A 21323-nucleotide genomic window follows, 5' to 3' on the forward strand; every position below is an offset into this window, starting at 1 on the left:
CAAATACTATTTCAGTTTCTCACACTGCTTTGCTTTGTGGCCTTGGGAAAGCCTGATTCCCTAAGTGCTCTATCTGAGAAACCATATTAGTCCTGTTTGGGCTGAGGTACAGTAAGATAATAGAAGGGAAGAAGTATCTTTACATTTATTATTTTTAGTGAGGGAAATCATAGACTAAGTGAGCTTCGTCTGCCAAAATATTATTTCGGTGTCTGTGTAGAATTTGACAGCCATTTTATGTCAATAAAAAGATTCAGACAAAAAAAGTGAGRCAAGCTATGCAAAGTTTTGACATTCTACAGTATGCTGAAGCATCTTAGTTTCAGCTGATGGACTTGTTTACAGTATCTGTGTTCTTTTACCAAGTACCATATCTGCAAAGTACCTTCATGATAATTGAAAAAGGTCTGCAACAATGTGAATGTGTGATAACTGAATGAGTAAGATAGTGTCTAGCAGGTACAAATGTATGGTATATATTGAAATTATTCCGCAGAAAAGTTTCAGGGAGTAATGTATGTTGGAAGGAGAGCCAAGGGAGATGAGAAAATCTCCCAGCTGGTCATCTTCTTGCTTCTAATTACCAATCACCATACAATATAGCCTTTTTGAAAATACGAAGCTGTTAAGTTTTTAAAGTAGAATTATGATATGTTTTCCATTTATACAGGAAGTTTTGTACAGTTTTGCTTTCCACGCTGAAGTTGCCTCATATGCCCTAAACTGCCTTTCTCTTATATTACGCACCATTTAAATGGAAATTTAAGTCTTCTCATCTTAGCCTATTTCTAGCTAATATGAAATTTCCCGTGTTCTTATTAAAATGATCAAATAGGCATATTTCATGCTTTCACTGTTATTGTAGTCAAAGGTAGTTTTTTCAGACCTTCTTTGGGCAAGTGCTGTGCAGACTGTAACAGCCTTCCCAAAGAACTTACAAGGCATTCAAGGCAAAATAACAGGCAGATGAAACAAATCTCTTGAAGGTGAGAAAGGGAATATTTGATGACAGAAGTAACAGCTTATTATCTTTTGTGCTGCTTGGTGCAAAATGTATATGCTTATAGGAGGTTATCTTCCTTTCATTGAAGTCAGAGCTTTATCAATGAGTAATTTGGGTCAGGATTTTACTGTTTCTGCTTTTTATATTTAACATATTTAAATAGCTAATCATGTAGTCTTACAGCAATCTTAACTGTCTAGTCAGGGGACAATTTTGCTGTTTCTCATTCTGGTATCTATTTTTAGGTCTGTACCATCCCATATGTTAGCTAGTACTGGTGAGTGCTGTCAAAAGTGCGTTGTGAATTAATTCCATCTTGAGAGCTCTCTTTTGATGCATTTTTATTTAAACATGCATATCTTTAAAAGACTGCTGTATAGGGTTCTGGATGCTCTAATGCAATAGTCACCAACTTCTTTTTTTTCTGTAGCCAAATCTCATTGGAAAAAATGGCAGTTCTGTGCATTTATTCTAAAGTTATTTTTCCCTTAAAAAGAAAGAGGAGCATTTGAAGCCTTTCAGATGAAACCAGTCACAGAGCAAATCAGATTATTCTAAAACAAAATAAGCCATGTTTGTAAACTTAGTGAGAGACATAGTGAGGTCAGCCCTTGTGTTTTTTTCCACTCAGCTTTTGGTAATGGAAGAGTGGTTAGGATGATATAGATGAGGGTGTTGTGATGAGCTCATCACTGGAGATGATGGGTAAATCTTAGAGAATAGTCTGCTACTGAGGACTTGGAGTCACTGGGATAAATGCGAGACAGTCATGGAGAACTCCAGGATGAGACTGAGCTCAGTAGGGGTTGGAGGAAGGGATTAAGGTGTTACTGAGGATGGAGTGGAGAAACTGAGTCTGTGTGTGGTGGGGARCAGTGTACCTTTGGCCACCATAACAGTAAATGATTATATTTTAAAATAATAAGCAATGTGGAAAAGTGACCTACTTTTAATTTGACACTTCTGTGTTCTTACTAATGACACCCTCGAAACTCTTAGTGGTATTACTGTGGATGACATTATTATTAAAAAATAAAAATAAAAAAACCTTTTGAAAATTTGGCTTCATGATGCTTAAGATATTTTTAAACAATAAACAGTTTGTTCACCTTTTATCAATGACTGTTTTAAAATGAGCCAAAGAAATTAAATGAAATTTATCTCATCAGGGCCACCACAATAATGTTGGTAGGCATGCCAGCTTATTAAACAGATATGTGAAAAATCATGTTTGTAAATCTTGAAAATATTTTTCTTTTCAGAATTTATTTCTGGTGGTGGCTAAAGTTAAACAATGTACAGCATTGGAAAGTGTAGTTTTTGTTCTTGTTTTTCTTTTCCATTTCCATAACTTCCCCTTTTAAAAAAGTTTCCAACTGACCAATTAGAAAACCCCCTCAAATATGGTTTCCTCAGGGAAGTTAAGTCTAAGCAAGTATACAATAATAGATATTAGCAAAAGTATTAAATGATTTATTAGACATAACCTTACTTAGGAAAGTTTCATAGCTCTTAAAGTGGGATTAAAACATGTGCTTAACTTTAAGCAAGTCCCAATGGCATTCCTTGTTTGCATTTTACTTGCACAAAAAAATTCAGGTTTGCATCCTTTTTCTTGATGCTGTGGATATTGTATTAATTTGAGTAAAATTAAAGCACTCTTAAAGCAAAAGAACATATCAAAATGGTGTTTAAGAATGAAGAGCTTGCTTACTGCTTTAGTACTATTTGAAATCTTTTATTTCTGGCTCTTTTCCAGTGTGGAAGGAGTTTGTTTTCAGAGAAATGTTGTTGCCGAGGGACGAAAGTTGACTGTGTTGTGTTTAAAACAGAAAAATCGCAGGCTGATATTAATTACATTCTTTTAGTTATTCTTCTTCTCTGGATAAATTTAAAAGATCTTTCCAATTTCTAGAATACTTAGGTAAGTTCTTAAAATGTTAATGCAGTGTCTCATAATTTATGTTAAGAACATATTAAAGAACAAACAATGGCTTTTTATTTTTTTTTTGCTCTCCTTTTATCATTAAAGTCCTTATCAGAGCCATTTGTCTATTCAAACAATCTGTGTGGAGAGCTATTTACTGCACTAGACAAGAGAAACAGGTTAATTCTTTTCTGGACCTGTTCTATGATCGGGGCACCATTATCTGGAGCAAAGTCAGTCTTTGAGCTTTTTCAGTTTCCCGTATGCAAACATAATACTTTGCAGTTATCCATTGGTTTTTGGTTCTTTCGGATATCAGTCTTAGTTGCCCATCTTGCCTGTCCTAAAGAATGGTTTTGTCCAACTCTCCTAGAGTTAGGCTAATGCTAGTGCTTCTGCCACCATTGATGGGACTGATAGTATGCTGACCCCACCAGGACTTGTACTGCTTTTTCATCTTCAGCCAGCTTAGAATGATGGGGAAATACGACAAAAACCTCAACTATAAATATGGTTTGTAGCTCAGCTCTAGTAGAGTTTTGCAGGATGTATTACTCCATTGAAGTCTCTTCCAGTAAACAATTAGTTCATTAAAACATCTCTTGAAGGAGTTAGATCCATTCTCTTATTAGGAAGTGAACAGTTGTACTTTGTACTGATCTAGATGAGCAAATGCCTGGGTGGTTCGCTGACTGTTTGTCGCAATTGGAAGGATTAGGAATGTCAGATATTTGTCTTTGTAATGAAAGAAACAAGGTCTTACCAGAAGTTGTAGAATGATTCTAGGATTTGCCCTTGTTTCTGTGAAGTTGAGAATTGTTACTGTACATAAAATGGATCAGACCTTAAGAATGTATCCATTAAGAACAGACTGTGAATGAAACTTTCACCTAACAGTTAAATGCATTTGCAGTATATACTTTTTGACTGAGAGAAGGCCCGTATCTTATTTGAAGACTTGGAGATATCTGAGAAGATTTTCTTACAACTAATTCCYGAAGACTGAGTTCACCTTATGTTTCTTAGTCTCCTGCCTACTTCGGAGTTTTGGGCCATTTCATTCTGTACTAGGTAAAATGTCACTTCCCAAGTATTTTTGCTTAGTGTTCCTTAGTACCTACTTCAAGAAATACTGGATTAACAGAGAATAATTTACATAATAGAACTTGACTCTGCATAGCTTACATTAGGGAGCCAAACCTGCTGCTGTATCCTGCTTGTGCTAGAGCCTGAGAGGAGCAAGCTGGGCCAAAGGAGGTGATATTCATTGTCAGCACTTTTCTCAGCCTTTCATATAGATTTTCTGATTTATTTGGGGGCTTTCTCATCCTGTCCTCTCTCCCTTCCTTTCTCAGTTCTGTGCGTCCTATGAATTGTGAATTGTGCTGCCATTCAAAGAGACTTGGACAGGCTGGAGAGGTGGGCAGAGAGGAACCTCATGAAATTCAACAAAGGGAAGTGCAGGGTCCTGCACCTGGGGAGGAATAACCCCATGCAGCAGTACAGGTTGGGGGTTGACCTGCTGGAAAGCAGCTCTGCTGAGAAGGACCTGGGAGTGCTGGTGGACACCAAGTTAAGTATGAGGCAGCAATGTGCCCTTGTGGCCAAGAAGGCCAATGGTATCCTGGGCTGCATCAGAAAGAGTGTTGCCAGCAGGTTGAGGGAGGTGATCCTGCCCCTCTACTCAGCCCTGGTGAGGCCACATCTGGAGTACTGYGTCCAGTTCTGGGCTCCCCAGTACAAGAGGGATGTGGCMCTACTGGAGCAAGTCCAGCGAAGGGCCACAAAGATGATTAGGGGACTGGAGCATCTYTCTTATGAGGAAAGGCTGAGAGAGCTTGGCCTGTTTAGCTTGGAGAAGAGAAGGCTGAGAGGAGATCTTATCAAYGTGTACAAGTATCTGAAGGGAGGGTGTCGAGAGGATGGGRCCAGACTCTTTTCAGTGGTGTCGAGCGACAGGACGCGAGGCAATGGGCACAAACTGAAACACAGACACTTCCACCTTAACATGAGGAAAAACTTTTTCACTGTGAGGGTGACAGAGCACTGGAACAGGTTGCCCCGAGAGGTGGTGGAGTCTCCTTCTCTGGAGATATTCAAAASVCGCCTGGATGCAATCCTGTGCAATGTGCTCTAGGTGACCCTGCTTGAGCAGGGRGGTTGGACTAGATGATCTCCAGAGGTCCCTTCCAACCTCAGTGATTCTGTGATTCTGTGATTCTGTAATTCTGTAAGAAGAGCTTCAGCAAGTTCTTGTGAATCTGAAATCTATTGTATTCTTGTTTATGGTCCTGGCTGTTGACCAGTAATCCTTTTTGGATTTATGTGAATATGGCTTTATAGCTTCCAAGACTGGGTGCTAAATTTTTATAATCTTCCCTGGAAGCTATAGGCCTGGACATGTGAGAAGGCTAGCTTTAGTTGTCAAATTCTTGTTCTAATACAATGTTAAATACTTTTTGTCTGTCAGGATTTCACAATCTCGCATCATAGACATGTATGTTTCTTTCCTCAGTTTAAATTGCAGGACATTCTTACTTACTTGAATCCGGCCATGAATGCTCCACTCCTTTCAGCTGTCCTCCATTTGGATGCATGCATCATCTTTCTCCATTGCTGAAATACAATGCCAGTCTAGGTTGTTTAATTTAGTTGTTTACAAGACATTTACATATATCATCTTCCTGGCAATGAAGAATCTTGATTTCTAATTTTAAGTAGGTACACTCTTTCTGAGAATGGGATGAATCTGTCATGCCTGTTAACAGATCTTGTACGTGTGGGGAGTGCACCTGCCAATCACGATTCCCTTTCCCTCATTAGCCTCTTTCTGTTTGCCTGTAAACTTGTTTTAATCCTGACACCTCTTTGAAAACTTCTCATCCCAGTTGTCCCTCAACAGACAGTCTTTGTAGTCAGGAGTTTGTATTGACTTAGAAAAGATTACTGTGGAGTTACAATGAAGTTGTCCAAGTTACATTAATCAACAAATTGGCATTTGATTTTTGGGTTACTAGAGAACACAAATAACTGTCTGCACAAACCTGTAGTGGAATGTAAACCAGATTTTTTTTCAATATAAATTTATCTTGTTAGCATTCTGTTTAAATAACTTTTTTTTTTATGTATAGAAAACTTCAACAGAAATTTCTGAATATTCATCTGATAATGACAGTGTGGAAGAAGGAGAAATGGAGACTACTAGTCCAGGATTCACTAAGAGATTACAGCTGAGCTCAGCGCTGGATACAGGGAAGGTTACGGCAAGACCTGCCAGTGACTGGTTAAAGTCTGCACAGGCCCTTCTACAAACACCTAAGAAACAGTCAGACAGGGCCTCAAGAACCCCAGAAGACTCTGCTAAAAAGAGGAAATTACTAAGGTAAATGTCCTGTCCTTCTTAAGAAAAAATTTTATTGTAAATAAAATAATTCAAGTTAACTAACAAAAGAGTAGGAATGTGTTTCAAGGACAAATATTTTAAAGATGCAAATTCCAAAAACTTAAAGAATGTCGTTTATCTATAAACAAGCAATCAAGAAAAGAAAGAACTATTTCAGTGTTAACGTCTGTGGTGATAGCGCTCAATCTTGAACTCCTGTCTGTGTACAAATTGATACAGTTTTTGCACTGTTAATAATGTTTTAAAGCATCTTACAGATACTGAGTGCACATACTTCTCTTTTAGCTTGTAATCATTTTACTGCTTTGTGCCTGTTCAGATAGTTTGCAGAAATGCCGTGCTTCTGATTTTTTGGTCCTTTCCAGATTTGTCAGGGTAAAATTATTCAAATACTGTGTGAAAGGGGTGGATGAGCAATAGTGCTTAAGGCAGGACAGAGTGATACTTAGGCAAGGGTGGGATGCATTTGTTCATCTGAAATTTAAATGTCTGTGACTAAATTAAATACATTAAAAAGATAATCTAACTGCTGAAAGGAAACAGCTTGAACCTGAGCGGTGGAAGTCTGATGTTCGTGATTCAGTATTTGTCAAGCTAATTACGGTGCAGAAATAGTCACTTGCTGTAATGATTTCAGTAAAGCAGTTTTAATTTGCATGGTATATGTAGGGGTAAGTCTCATATTACAGAAACTGAAATTGTGAATAGTGCTCCTTTAGACACCTGTTGTATTTTTTTTAACAGTATAATTGTTTCTCATTTCTGTTACAGCCAATTCTGCATACAGTAATCAATCGGAAAACATGACAAACATGTCTGAAAACAGTAAATCTTCACTTTAGTTAAATAAGCATACCTTATTTTTCTTTTAAATTTTTTTTTTGGCTATTTCCAAGAGCTGACTGAGGAAACAGATTTGAAATTTTATTTAATTACTGAGGATCTCTATACAGAAGAAAGCTCTTTGCCTGTGTGGTCAGGCTTTACTTTTTAAGAACAACTGCACTAGTTCAGACCAAAGTATGTATGAAAGATAAAAGAACAGGACAAGTGTATAGCGGTATTTTGCCCAGATATTCTATGAGCTTTCAGCAGCTAATTGCTCAGGGGCTTTTTGTTACCCTCAGTGGGTTTGTCTTTCCATGAGTTTATCCAGTTGTTTTCTGAAGCTATATAAATTTATGGCTGCTGCAATAACATCCCATGGTTCGGAGCTCCATAGCTTAAATGTGATTTGAATCTGCTTCTACCAGCTTCTTTTGATGACGTTTGCTATCAACTATCCTAGTGCAAGACTATACAGCAAAGATGCTCTGAGTTGCATAAGAGAATAAACCACTCTTCTCTCACAATGCAGAATGTAATCTGTTCAGATTGGATATAGAGGAGCACAACTTAAGGGGTAGCACAGGCTGGAAGAGTAAAAAACCACCTTTGGTTTCTTTGGGATCAGGAAAGCAAGCAGGAAATTCCTCAGTTATGAGTTTCATTCATCTAGTTATTTGATTGTCCGGGTAACTCTCATCTTTGCCTCTCACCTGCAGGGCATTGACTCTGAGGGTGTCTCTCTTCCATTCTACCTTTTGCTGTTGACCGAGAACATTTTCACTAGTATACCAACAGTGGATGTAAGAGTCTGCATCCTAAATGGAAAGGTTCAGGTTTTCAGTGCTGTGGATTAGAGGCCAGTTTAGAGAAAGATTTATTGGCTTCTTGACTGATAAAGCGACAACCCTTTCTTTCCAGCTTCTGAAAGCTATGTAAAAGTTGCTGGCTCTTCCTTTCTCCTTCCTTCTCACCTGCCCTGCAGATCGAGACCACAGCAGAAAAAGCAATGAGCAAGGGAAATCATCCTGCAAGCTGGATTTGGCCTGCAGGCTCCTGCCTGGACCATTTTGAACTGAGGAGCAGGTGGAAGAGAGAGCTTCCATACTTAGCTGCGCTCTCTCTTTTTGGGCTGGTGCTAAGTGAAGCATGAGTTGAGAGGAGATGGTGCAGGTGATAGAGCTATGGTCTTTCTATTTGAATTCCTTTGTGAGAAAGGTTCTAATCCAAAACCAGATCATATTAGTATGTTTAATTCTTGTAAGAGTCCTGATGCAAGCAGAATAGGCCTCCTACATTTTTGTCCACTTTTGAGAAAAAAGAAATGATTTATTTCCATTTTCATCTCTTTCTGCTGTTTGAGATGACTAAGGTCATCTTCAACAGGTAGAGAGGATATTTTCAGAAAATTGTAGCTTATATTTTCTGAAAAATATCTTATGTATAACTCCCTCTTCCAGTATTATTTAGGTATACTGCAATCTGCTTTATTATTTATTTTACCTGATGACAGCTGTGTTCCTGTTACCTCCATGGCTACATTATCATACCCAAGCTCAAACACCACCACCACCCCCTGCAAAAAAAAAAAAAAAAAAAAAGCTATAATAGTCTGTGAAAGAGTTGAAATAAGTTAACTTTCTGCTGTGCTCTCTGCCTAAAATGCTCCTGGTGCTAAAATGGAAACGGATGGTTGCCTGGAGGGGAGGAATGTTTCCAAATTGTTTGACTGTGCTAGACTGATCCTATTAAAGGTGTACTTGTCATTCTCCACAAAAAACAAGAACTAACCTGAACAGCAAAAGTTTATGGAGGGTTAAAATAAATTCTAAGCCTAGTGTTAGAAATTTGAATGTAAATTCAATACCTTGGAGTGGAAAGAAAATGAGAAGCCAGTTTCCCCAAAGAAATATGAAAAATTTATAAAGTTGATTATGGTGAGTGAAAACTGAAGGAAGATATCACAGTCTTCCTCTGTTAGGAATTAAATGGAGTTCTTAAGAGATCTGTGTCTGTGGAAAAGAAAGGCATGGCAGAAGCAATTTATCTTTCCATGCCATGCCTGCTGCTTGATATATTCTGTGCCCATTTGCCAGATTCTAGTATCTCTTCATATATCCCCTGTAATGGTAGTTTTTGTTTTTCAAAGCTGTTCGGAGCAAAGATTGCCCTTCTCTCCCCGACGGTGTGCAGGGAGAGCCAGCAGCCTGCACAGTGCAGTCATTCAGCGGTGCTGGAGCTCCCTGAAGGCGCCAACTCTGCTGTTGTGCTAGTAGCAAGGCATCATCTCTTTTGCTCACKACTGTCAATACCATAGCTACTGGTCATCCTCACCTTAAATGCCATCGGTATTTTATGCCACCTTGTGTAGCCATCTCTTTTATTTAAACAAAATTAGAAGGGGAAAAAAAAGAAGCATAATTTTCCCAGGTATGCTGACAGGTAATGTCATTGTACTGCACTGAGGAGCTTGTAAGAGACTTGATAAGGACGTGCTACTAGTATTACTCGATGCTGAGATGAATTGGTTTTGGTGATTAGGTAGAGAGGTATTGGTTTTAGATGTTTTTGCTGTTTTATTCCACAACAGAGTTTCAGTTTCTCAATTTGAGTTGACCATGTATGGAAAAATTATGAAAGTGATTTGCAAATCTAAAGGAGAGAGAAAGAATATACTGCAACTACTACTTTTCAGAAAGCTTCCTTTTTTGGATTTTGAATGTACGCTAATGCAACAGGGTGAAATGTTGAAACTGCACTAGTTGTGACTCTCTCAAAGTTCCCTTGTAAAGGAAGGGAGAAATGAAGAGCATATTCAAAGTCTCATGAAGTTCGTTATGAGTTAAACCAGTAACCAGTGTTTGCTTAATATTTGTAAACAAGAAAACTCAAAAATTTATGCACTCAGCTTTTCTGGTCTACAAGTAAATCTCTCTTGAAGGTTTTATGAATTGTTTGCTTTTTCTAGTAAGATTTTATTTCCATCAGCAAAAGAAAAAAAACCACTGAAGTCTGGGTTTCAGTTCAGGAAATGGATATCTTAAGATATGTTATATAATGTTAACCCTTTTTTTTCTAAATCTGTCACCTTGAGCTTTTTAGTTGTGAAGAACGTTGCTTTGTTTTTGCATTTTTTTAATACTTGCCCATTTTTAGTTTAATAGTAATCTTGGAAAATTCTGTTTAATTATCTCATACCTATTTGTATATAGAACAGTAGACCACATAGAAATCTGACTTGCTAAAAATAACTTTTTCTTATCAAAAAAAAGAGAAAATTACAGAATGTCCTGGTACTTTGTGCAGTAAGCATAACCCATTTCTGTCATATGAGGCCAATCGGGGTCCTGAAAATAAAGGAAATGCCAAGGGAGGAAGGAGCTGGCGCAAATGAAGCAGGCTTTTACTCTAAAATTGGTCTTTTCTTTTTTTTTCCTTGAATTCATGAACAGGTTGCATGAGGGTATAACGGCAACAGACTAGCCATTTTGACCATCCTGATCTTATGCTGAAATTATAAACGTTAGATAAGTTTCTCATGCTAGTGAATATCTTGTTGGTTTAGGAGAATGTAACTGAAGAATATCATGGGTGCAGTACAGATGTACCATTTGTAATCACTGGCAGTGCACATGGGCAAATGATCTTGCACTTACTGAAAATTAAAATCTGTCTTGTCCTTTTTAGAAGGTGGGGATGGTTTCACAGGGCCAGATGACTGGGGTTAATAGAAAAAAATTGTTTTGTGCAAAAATGTCTGTGCTTAACAGGACAGATTTCCCCTATTTCATCTATAATAGATTTTCTTGGTTGCAGTGGTTTAACAGAAGGTAGTTACTCCCCATCAGAGAGAAGTCATTTTGGTGCCTTTGATGTTTAACCATTAAGTTTGCTGTTCGGTGCAAGATCTCTGCTCAGGCAAGACAAAGCCTTCAGAATTGAAGGGAGGGCTGCTTGCTGTCTACTGGGGCAGAGCTGTTCTGCCAAAGCTGATTTCTGCAGAGGATTCCTCTTAACCTTATGTCCCTCTGTTCTGCCAGAAATTTTGATACGAGTCTGACACTAGATTTTTTTTTTTTTAACTACCATCCAAAAAAGGAATAACTTACTTCTGTGAATGAGGATGCTTCTTATTAAGCTAGCTTCTTCCTTCCGGTGAGAGTGTCTGCTGTCAGAGAGATAGGACAGTCTGAAAGATTTTTTTTTCTTTTTTCTTTTTTTCTTTCCTCTATTAAGGAGACTGAATAATCCCAGAGAGCTGTGGTAAACTTTTCAACTTTTTTTTTTTTTTTTTAGCAGTTGTAAGAAGAGTAATCAATGTTTGAAAATTAAGAAAAAGGAAGGCACTAGAAGCTGCTTAATTCAGAAGATGTTCCTAAATTTTTCAAACATATTCAGTGGGAGAGCTTGTCTAAGTAGAAGAAAGGGAACATCGACTGCCTATCAAGTTTTACTTAAAATTTTCATTGGAGGCAATACAGAATCTAGGAAGTGCTCACCCACCCCGTTCTCAGCGATTCTGACCGTGTTGTCTCTTACATCTCCTCTTCTGCTCTGTCCAAGACAACTAGGACCTGGAAAACAAAATCTCACTGAACAAGAATTGTGAACCTTTGGTCTCTGTTACAAAAGAAATTGTGTTATGCCTCGATTCTAGAAAAGTAGTCCAGATTTAACAAACAGAATTAAACCAATTATAATGTTATGGCAGTTCATCCAAGATGAAAAGGGAGAAAAGTTTATAAAACTGTTGAGTCAGAGCTTGAACAGAGCTGCTCTGTAAAGCTAAAATTACTCTTTCTGATCCCTTGTTACTTCACTAAGTCAGCAGCTTCTCTCCTGCACTGGAGAGGAGGAGGAGGGCTTCTGTAGCGACTTCCATCTACACGCCCAGGTTTTCTGCCACCTCTTTCATGAGCACCTATGCTATTTTGTACACTAAAGGAGGGCTCAGTAGTGACTGTCAGCATTCAGTGTTGCTTATTATTTTACAAGCTGTAAGCTGTCTGATAATAACTAATAGTTTTACAGTGCTGACAAATTAAATTCCAGCATGCTTAGGAATCTTTTTTATTTATTTATTTTTCTTGAGTTAGCACCCTGTTGAGTGGAATTGGATAGCAGAACATTACAGAAGTCAGGTACTTCACTAGTTAACTTGGAAATATGAATAAAGCTTGCCTCACTTTCTCTTTTCAAAGTGAGGACATGACTATCCAGTCCTGAGATGGCGTATATATATTTGTGTAATCTATAGTGCTTTGAAATACATAGAGTCCTGACTTAGTGTATATGAGGAGACAATTTAGTCAATGAAATGCTTAAGTGTTCACGGTTCTTAAATWCAAATGAACTCTGGAAAAGAGTAAATTTAGATAAATAACATTTTGTGGGGTTATTTTTGGTAATTGCTCTGCTGAATGAAAACCTCAATAAATAAACGTGGAGAAATCTGCAGCACTTAAAAAAAAATAGACTTTTCAAAACACAGCCTACTCATTAATGCTCTCTTTTTTCCTTTTTCCCTTTTTTTAATTCTTATTTTTGTTAGCCTCATTGGATTTGGAATCTAGAGACCAGCAGTGTGTGTATCATCAGTGTTACCTTTGGTGATACTTGTCATAAGGTGACACGAAGCTCTTCAGTACTGCTGTTTAAGTTTTCGAGAAGGGAAGCCACTGAAAATTGACCTCTTGCACTGGATGCTGAGCTTTATGTTTTTGTCATCAAATTTGTCTTTCACATGGATATTGTTGGACATTTGCAGTAATGGCATTATGTCATTTTAAATGGAGTGTTTCAGCAAGCTCAGGTTTAGTAGTGAAGTAGGAGGATTTCTACTTGTTAAATCACTGTCCTTCTTAAGGGATTTCAAGGAACAGTATAGTTGCACTGAAAGTTTCATGATTAGAACAAAAAGGTTGTGGGCAGGAAGATTGTATCTGAGCATTTTGGCTTGATTGGACAGCCTTTGCATTAACAAGTTCCCAAATGTGTTGAATTTGTTCATAATGAAACATTAATTGGGGGGCAAGTTTGAAGTGCTAATCAGTAAGATATGCATCTCAAATTTTACTTTTGCTATTTAAATACAAATTGTCARTTTCTTTGATTACAGAAATCATGTGTTAGTAATCAAAATATATTTACTAATTCTAGTTGTATACACACCAGAAGGTAGGTTAGTCATGTGGGACAATTAAATGCATCAGAAGGGCTAGATCTGCCCAAAAGAGGGAACTGGACATCTTTTCCCAAACTCCTTGAAGCAGCTAGATGTATAAAGAAATAAAGACTGCAGATTAAACAAGACCTTGCACTGTAGAATCCAGTCTCCATCCTTGATGCCAACAAAGCCTATAGCATCTGGCAAAATGAAGCCAAACAGTTTCTACAGATATGCTTAGCTGAAAGCCAGGAAAGCTAGGGAAATCTTCAGAGGGACAATGTGTGAGCAATGGAAAGTAAATATCATTCATCTTTACCTTATGTTATCAAAATAAGCATAAAGTCGCTTCCATACAGTAAACCCAGCTGACTACAAAAGACTGACTATAAAAGCTCATTAGCTATATAATAATTCACAGATGTGAAACTGGGAATAAAATAACAGTAATTTTAATAGTTTTGCTTTTTGCAAAACATGGAGTTTGTCCTTATGCTAAAGCCAGCATCTGCTTAATACCATATTTTGCTTTGCACAGGTCTCGGTTATGATCTCTCATCTGTACATGATCACATTATCTCACAGCATATACAACATTCTCAACAATGTGTGTACCTGTATTGTATGTAAATGAATTAATAGTTCTCAGATGTCATTGTCATCAAATCTATCAGAATATGCAATAGAAAATACATGTATCTGCATTTTAAAAATGTTTGAGCTAAAAAGGGAATTGATTCTCCTGGTTTTGAGGTGTTTTTTAAACTTTTTTTTTCTTTGCTTTTACTTTTTGAAAGAAACAAATCATAAATTACCAACTCTCTCTTTTGCCATGGAAATTCCTCTTGTACATGGCATGTCCTTTAACTGTGTTTTCCAATTTCACAATGTACAAAACAGATACTGAAAAAATATTTCCAATGATCAGCTGAGAACCACTCATAAATGCATTCTTGGTTATATTTTATATTCTGCAACCAAGCAGATGCAGAATGCTCTGTTATATTTTCTGTTTAAACAATTTTTAACTACACTTGGAATGTGAATGGAAGGATGATTACTAATAAAGACCAATGACTTTTGTTTGCACAAAGGGCTACTAAGGAGAGGCATAATTTGAGTTTTCGGAACTTTTGTGATAACTGTTGTCCTAATACAGAAATGGTTAGCAAATTAGTAATGAAGTTATAAGTGTCAGAGTAAATTGTTTATTCCCTTCCCCAGTAGGCATATCAGGCCTGAAACAGGAGTGTTGTATTTCTGCTGCGGGCAATAGCGAGGAAATTAGGACTTTGCTTTCTTTCATGTTGCAGAATGCTTCTGCCACGTATGATAGTGGGCTTACAGAATAGTGGGGAGTGACTGGGCACAGCCATAGCTGTATTCAAGTAGAAGGAGGAAGAATACTGTGAGCTTGAAATAGCTGCTCTTTTATGTAGGTACCTTAAGCACAGCTACTGGAAAAGAGGAAAGGCTTCCTAGCGATACTTGAACAAGCAAAATACATTTAGTTGAATATTGTTTGTGGAGGAATGAGGTGAAGTTTTAGAACACTTCTGCTGAACTGTTTTGTTTCACCAAAACAAGTTTTTGAGCTACTAGCTGTTTTGTGTATGGCTGTAGTTCACCATAGAGTTTAACTGCAGACTCATGCATGCAAGACTTAAATGCATTTTGAGTTTGCTTGCACACTTAACTGCTGCACTTCTAAGCATAGCTTAACTGAACTAGGTTCCAGCATGGCTTGGGTAGCCCATGCAGCCAAGCTGCAGTAGGACTGCAGCCGAAAACTGTAGCCTGCCAAGAAGAAAAATTGGGTGGACAGAGTTTGGTGGTGTTCATAGAACTGTCTTGTGCATAGCTATGCCAGTGCAGTAGTACGTGGGTGCTCAGGTTCTGGAGGAAATGGGGCTGAGCAGAATGTTATAGTTTGTATGAAGTTCTGTGCTTAACTTGACTGTGCTGCTCTTTGATTGTTTATTTTCCTCCTTGATATAACAGGTTTTATAGCTTCTTGAGAGTGGGTCCTTTATCTTTGGGGTTTGGGCTTTTGTTCCTCTTCTGGAAGAAGGTAATTTAGAGTCTTAGAGTTTCTCTCTTCCCTGCCCTACCACAACAGCTATAGAAAAGATTGCAGTAATGGGGACAGAGTGCTGCAAAGATTGCAGTTACTGGGGAAAATAAAGGGACAAGTTTGCTGATGATACAAAACTGGGAGKAGTGGYTGATASRCCAGAGGGCTGTGCTGCCATTCAGAGAGACCTGGACAGGCTGGAGAGATGGGCAGAGAGGAACCTCATGAAGTTCAACAAAGGCAAGTGCAGAGTCCTGCACCTAGGGAGGAATAACCCCATGCACCAGTACAGGTTGGGGGTTGACCTGCTGGAGAGCAGCTCTGCAGAGAAGGACCTGGGAGTGCTGGTGGACACCAAGTTAAGCATGAGGCAGCAATGTGCCCTTGTGGCCAAGAAGGCCAATGGTATCCTGGGCTGCATCAGGAAGAGTGTTGCCAGCAGGTGGAGGGAGGTGATTCTCTCCCTCTCCTCAGCTCTGGTGAGGCCGCACCTGGAATACTGTGTCCAGTTCTGGGCTCCCCAATACAAGAGAGTTACTGGACAGAGTCCAGCGAAGGGCTACAAAGATGATTAGGGAACTGGAGCATCTCTCCTGTGAGGAGAGGCTGAGAGAGCTGGGCCTGTTCAGCCTGGAGAAGAGAAGGCTGAGGGGGGATCTGATCAATGTATACAAATATCTTAAGGGAGTGTGTCAAGAGGGTGGAGCCAGACTCTTTTCAGTGATGCCCAGCAATAGTACGAGAGGCAACAGGCACAAACTGAAACACAGGAAACTCCATCTGAACATGTGGAAAAACCTTTACTGTGAGGATGACTGAGCACTAGAAGTTGCCCAGAGAGGTTGTGGAGTCTTCTTGCTTGGAGATATTCAAAAACCATCTGGACACGGTCCTGGGCAACCTGCTCTAACTGACCCTGCTTGAGCAGGGGTGGRTGGACTAGATGATCTCTGAAGATCCCTTCAAACCTCAACCGTTCTGTGACTCTATGATTCTATAATGTAAACTATATAACTTTAACCACTTTGGGTCAAACATGGCTCCTGTTTTTCAGAGTATACCTTCTGTGGTCTTCACTGCTAAGATGTTCAGCCATGGCATCTGATAATTCTTGTGATAGCTATGATTTTGCAAATCCGTAGTTAATTAGAAATTCAGCTGAGACTGGTAATTCATTTTTGTATAACCTGTTGGCTTGTCTGCAAGTGAAGTCACTGTTAGTAATTACTAACCAAAGAAAGATTTTTATGGCCTACCAGAAGTGCTGCTTAGCCTTTTTAGCTCCTTCTTGGTTTCCACAGGGGCGAGTCCTCTCAGTTTCACATTTGCAATGTTAGCTATACCAAGCTATTTGCTTTTTGTGAAAAATACCATTCATATGCACAAATAATCATAAGGTCTTCTTATGCTGTCTCTATTGATTCCTAAGCTAAGTTGAAGCAAGGACAAATCTCCCTTTAGTAGAAACCTTTATTGATATATTGGATTGTTCTCATTGTGGAGAAAACTTGCACTATAAGGAAAGAATAAGGTAGGGGGTTTTATGCAAATAACTTATTTGAAGCCAAAGAAAAATGTTCAAATACTCCTGTGGTAGTCCAAAGCTCTTTGGAATAGCCCAAGTACAGCTTCCAACATAGTAGTCTTTTTGTTCTCCCAGTAGGAAGCTGAGGTCTTCTAGATTTGAATCCAGAGGTAGCAATTGCTTTAGCGTTACCTTAAGTGTATATGCTTTAGATGCCACTCCTCTCCACCTCACCTTGGGAATGCTGAAGTAATTCAGTCTTGGAGAGTGTTCAGACCTCTGAAACTGCACACTTGACCCAGCTTGTGAAATGAATCATAGGGTCAAGTATGGGTAAAAGAATATTTTTGTGATCACTCCTTGCCAACAGACAAACAAATCTGGGGGGAAAAAAAACAATCTGCTCTAACTGGTGGTTATACTGAACCATTTAGGGTGTATGTTTTGAATTCAGAATTGTCTTTAGTATCTATCAGGATATGTGGATAAGTACAGAGAAAATTTAGGAACCTTTCTTTAAAATCCCTGTGTAGGAGACAGGACTGAAAACTTGAGGTTTTGAATACCCAGATAATGAAAATGTTTTATTTTGTGTATTGTGCCTGAGTGTATGTTTTATTGGGTGTATATCCATTGAAAAATCTAAATTAGGTGAACTAATCTGTAAAATGTAAATTTACCCTACGTTTCTGTCTCTAAGGGTAAAAGCATACATATTGCATCTGTCCTATGGCTTGTCAGTTGGCAAAACTGAATACTGATTCTTGGCCAAATTGAACATTCCTTTATCCTCTGCAGAGGAGGGCTAGCTGAGAGGTTATGTCGACTGCAGAACAGAGAAAGGTCTGCCATTAGCTTTTGGAGACATCAGTGTATTTCAGAGGCTGAAATCCCATCAGGTAAGAAGTATTATACATATACTGTTATGTGAAAGCATATAATTTTCACTACTGTTACTGAAAGTATATACTCTATATGTATGTATATATGCACAGTGCAATTAAAGTTTATATTCTCTGTCTGTTGCCTAACATGGGGTTCGTGTTCTATTAATTTTTTTCAGTGCTTATATTTCATTTCAGCTAAATAAGATGATTTGTAATGTCTCCATCATCAAAGCATTTGAATATAAGGGATGAAGAACTTCTTTAAATAGCCTTGGTCTAAACTCTTAAGACCTCCTGGATTTCCTGCATTACTTGGGAAAATGGTGCTTCCAGCAGGTTGTAGATCAGTTAAAGGTTTATTTTATGGGAGAGTGTGGCTTTGGGTGTGTAGACAGCTTTTTGATCCTTGTTGCTTCTCTGTAACCACTTTTTCCTCTTGATTTGTTGATATATCTTTAGTTTGAAGTCAGCCATATTCATGGATAAGTGCTGAAATTGTGGATGTCAGCAAGCATGCACAAATAGAACATGACTCTGAAATAAGTGGAAAAACTAAGTATAGTGGGCTCTTCAGTCAAAATGAAGGGGTAGGGGGATCTGGTAATTTTTCATGAGTTACTGATAGCACCACCCTTCTATAAGATTTTTTGAGTGGCAACAGAGTCATAGAATTTAAGGCTAAAGAAACAGTTTTGTTTTTGTTTTTGTTTTTTTTAATCAACTTGTGGGTGTGACTGTAGGCCATGAAATTTCAAGCATTTATTCTGTATTAAGCCCAATAATTGTTTCTGAGCACATATTAACTTGCGTTTATTTTTCAGAAGGCCCTCTGGTCTTAATTTGAAAACATCCAGGAAAAGGGAATCTATTACTTGCCTTGAGAGTTTGACATTAATTCCTCTCACAAAATTAGAAAGTGGGTTTTTTTCCAAATCTGAATTTGTTTGGCTTCAGTTCCCATCTTTTGTTTCTTGTAAAGCCTTTCTCCATTAGATTAAAGAACTCTTTAGTATGTGGCATTTCCCCTCTCTGTCACTTACAGAGTATAATCATGCTGCCTCACAATCTTCATTTTCATAAACTAAACAGATTGAGCTCTTTAAGGCTCTCTAAAGTATTTTCTCCAGCCTTCAAGTAATTTGCACAGCTTTTTATTGCTCCCTTTCAAACTTTTCAACATGATTTTGAAAACAGGGACAGCAGCACTGTGTGTATTCTTCCTGTCTTAATCTCATCAAACCCATCCCCCAGGTCCTGTTCACTACTCAGCCTCTTTTATGTTGAAGGCCTGTAATAGGTGTTTGGGTTTGATTTGCTCTTGGTCACAGYGTGATGCTGGGAGCTCATGTTGAACTGATTGTCCAGTGCGATTCCATAACTTCTGTAGCTGTTGATTTCTGAGATCCAGTTCCCCACTTTTCAGTTAGGGCTTGTGTTTCTTGTACTTAAATATACGGAAATCTGAAGTGCTGTATTTGGGTCTGTTTCATTTAAGTGTGCCCAGTTAACCAGGCAGTTCAGATCATGTTTAGCCCCTCCTGTTTTAGTCACAAATTTGTTTCAATTTGTGGTATCCACAATGTTTTGGGTATTAGTTTTTTTGAACTTGTTTTTACGTAATTGATGAAACCTTTTAATAATGTGAGCGTTTACTTCCAAATACTGTGGGAACTGTTGTGATTCAATGATGATTCTCTACTGATGAAGAGCTCTAACTGGAGTTCAGAAAGTTAGTTCTCTGAAATATTTTTTGCACTCCGTTTGAAGGGTACCTTACTGATAATGAAAATGGCTGTTTTTCATTAAAATACTGTACAGTTTTAAGTCCTTACTAATTCTAAAGGAGTTAAACCCAAATTTTTGGCTAAAACTACTTTCACAGTTTCTCACAGGGACATTACAGGGCTTACATCTTGTGGTCACTTGCATGTGTTCATGGAGTGTCACTCGTGGACTGGCACTACTTGTATTTCTGTCATTAATTCTTTACTTACTTTTCCAATCACTTTGCCTAGATCTGATGTCAAGCTAGCTGGTCTTTATTTATCTAGGTCACTTTATTTGCCCTTGCTGAATAGTAGCACACTGTCATCATTCTTTCAGTCTTTTGGAATTTCCCTGGTATTTGAAGACTCACTATAAAGTAATATCAGGGAACCAGAAGCGTCTTTAGCCAGCTCTTTTCAGAACTGCTATGTGGAAAATTATGTGGGCATGCTGACTTAAAGCTGATCGTGCCTTCTGCATGTTATTTTTTCTCATCCTAAGTTACTAATGGATAGGAGATTACTTCATCATTCTTATGTCATATGAGGATATCCTCTTGCTTTTTCTGAAATATGGAACAGAAATTTGTATCAAATTTTAGTTACATTAAAAGTTTCATTACTTTCTGTAGTTATGGATCTGAAACATTGGTAATATTCTTTTTGTCCTAGCACCATATTTGTTATTACAAAAACTTGTATTTGGCTGATTACCAGTTTGTTAGACTTTAACTCTTAGGCTGAAATATTCCTTGCTAAATATCTGCCTCTGGCTGAATTCCTTTCTTTGGTTCTTTTTCTTTCTTTCAAGAAATGAGTCAGAATTGCTGAGTATTTTATGAGAAAAAGGCTATGGGAAAATACTTTGTTTTATTTTAAAGTATGCTTTAAAAATTTTGGTGAGTCTGTCTTCAAGACAATTTAGTTTTGGCAGAAGATGAGCTGTTTCTGGGATATGCCTTTTGCTATCATGATGAAAATCTACAAGAACTTGGGCAAGTTATAAGTCTTCAGGAAAAACTACTGTTTCATTTGTCCTGTGAACATTTGCTAAAGTTTATAACTAAATTCCTGAAAGATGTTGAGCATGCCTTAATTCAAGACTATAATTTCACATCACAACCTAAATTTCACTTCCCATTCTCAATCCTTATTCCAAAGCATGAAGGTGGTACAATTATCGGTAAAATAGCTATAATAATATTTGGGGGGTATTTTTTTTAGTCTAGGGCAAAACTTATTTTTTGTGGTTTTGTTTCTAGAATGGCAAAACAGTTTTATGTCACCCAAATAAAATTGGTGTCTGGTTTGGAAAATATCAGCCTGGATGGCTGTAATTTTAGTAATGGAACTAGATGAACTTACAATTGCCTGCACTCTGCAGCAAAAGTAAACCACTTGTAGTTTTCATCTTTTTAGTTTCATACTAAGGGTCTCTCACTGATTGGAGATTCTTCTGGATTTTGTTTCCTTCAGTTTTGCCTGTTAATATTTCTAAACCACACTATTTCCAGGATTGCTTCTGACTTTGGCAACAGAATTTACCAAATGACAGACACAGAAGACACAAAGGAGCTCAAAGATCAATGTGGAGGGATTGAAGTAATTTAGTTGCTGGGAGAGCTGTCAAATCACTTTGCGTGTTCCATTGACATGCAAACCAGAAGTTCAGTGATAGGCAAAGGGGAGCAGTTTCCAATGAGATCAATTTGAAGCCCTGCTTCCATTTGAGATTTAAGAAAAAAAT

The 21323-nt window shown here is 38.0% G+C and overlaps 2 protein-coding genes across 2 annotated transcripts in view; both read left to right on the plus strand.

Annotated features, from left to right (window-relative positions):
- Positions 1–5527, plus strand: part of LOC112965427 (DNA repair-scaffolding protein-like) — a 53659-nt gene extending 48132 nt beyond the window's left edge. Inside the window, exon 7 of the mRNA XM_026064394.1 lies at positions 5458–5527. The gene's annotated coding sequence lies outside the window, so the exon portion shown is untranslated. The remainder of the gene's footprint in view (positions 1–5457) is intronic.
- Positions 5528–6065: 538 nt separating this feature from the next.
- Positions 6066–21323, plus strand: part of SPIDR (scaffold protein involved in DNA repair) — a 157560-nt gene continuing 142302 nt past the window's right edge. Inside the window, exons 1-2 of the mRNA XM_026064419.1 lie at positions 6066–6312; positions 17722–17822. Of these exons, the coding sequence (XP_025920204.1) occupies positions 6122–6312; positions 17722–17822 (292 nt within the window). The 5' untranslated portion in view covers positions 6066–6121. The remainder of the gene's footprint in view (positions 6313–17721; positions 17823–21323) is intronic.

The sequence above is a fragment of the Apteryx rowi genome, unplaced genomic scaffold (assembly GCF_003343035.1).
Source record: "Apteryx rowi isolate R43461 unplaced genomic scaffold, aptRow1 scaffold_216, whole genome shotgun sequence".
Classification (NCBI taxonomy): Eukaryota; Metazoa; Chordata; class Aves; order Apterygiformes; family Apterygidae; genus Apteryx; species Apteryx rowi.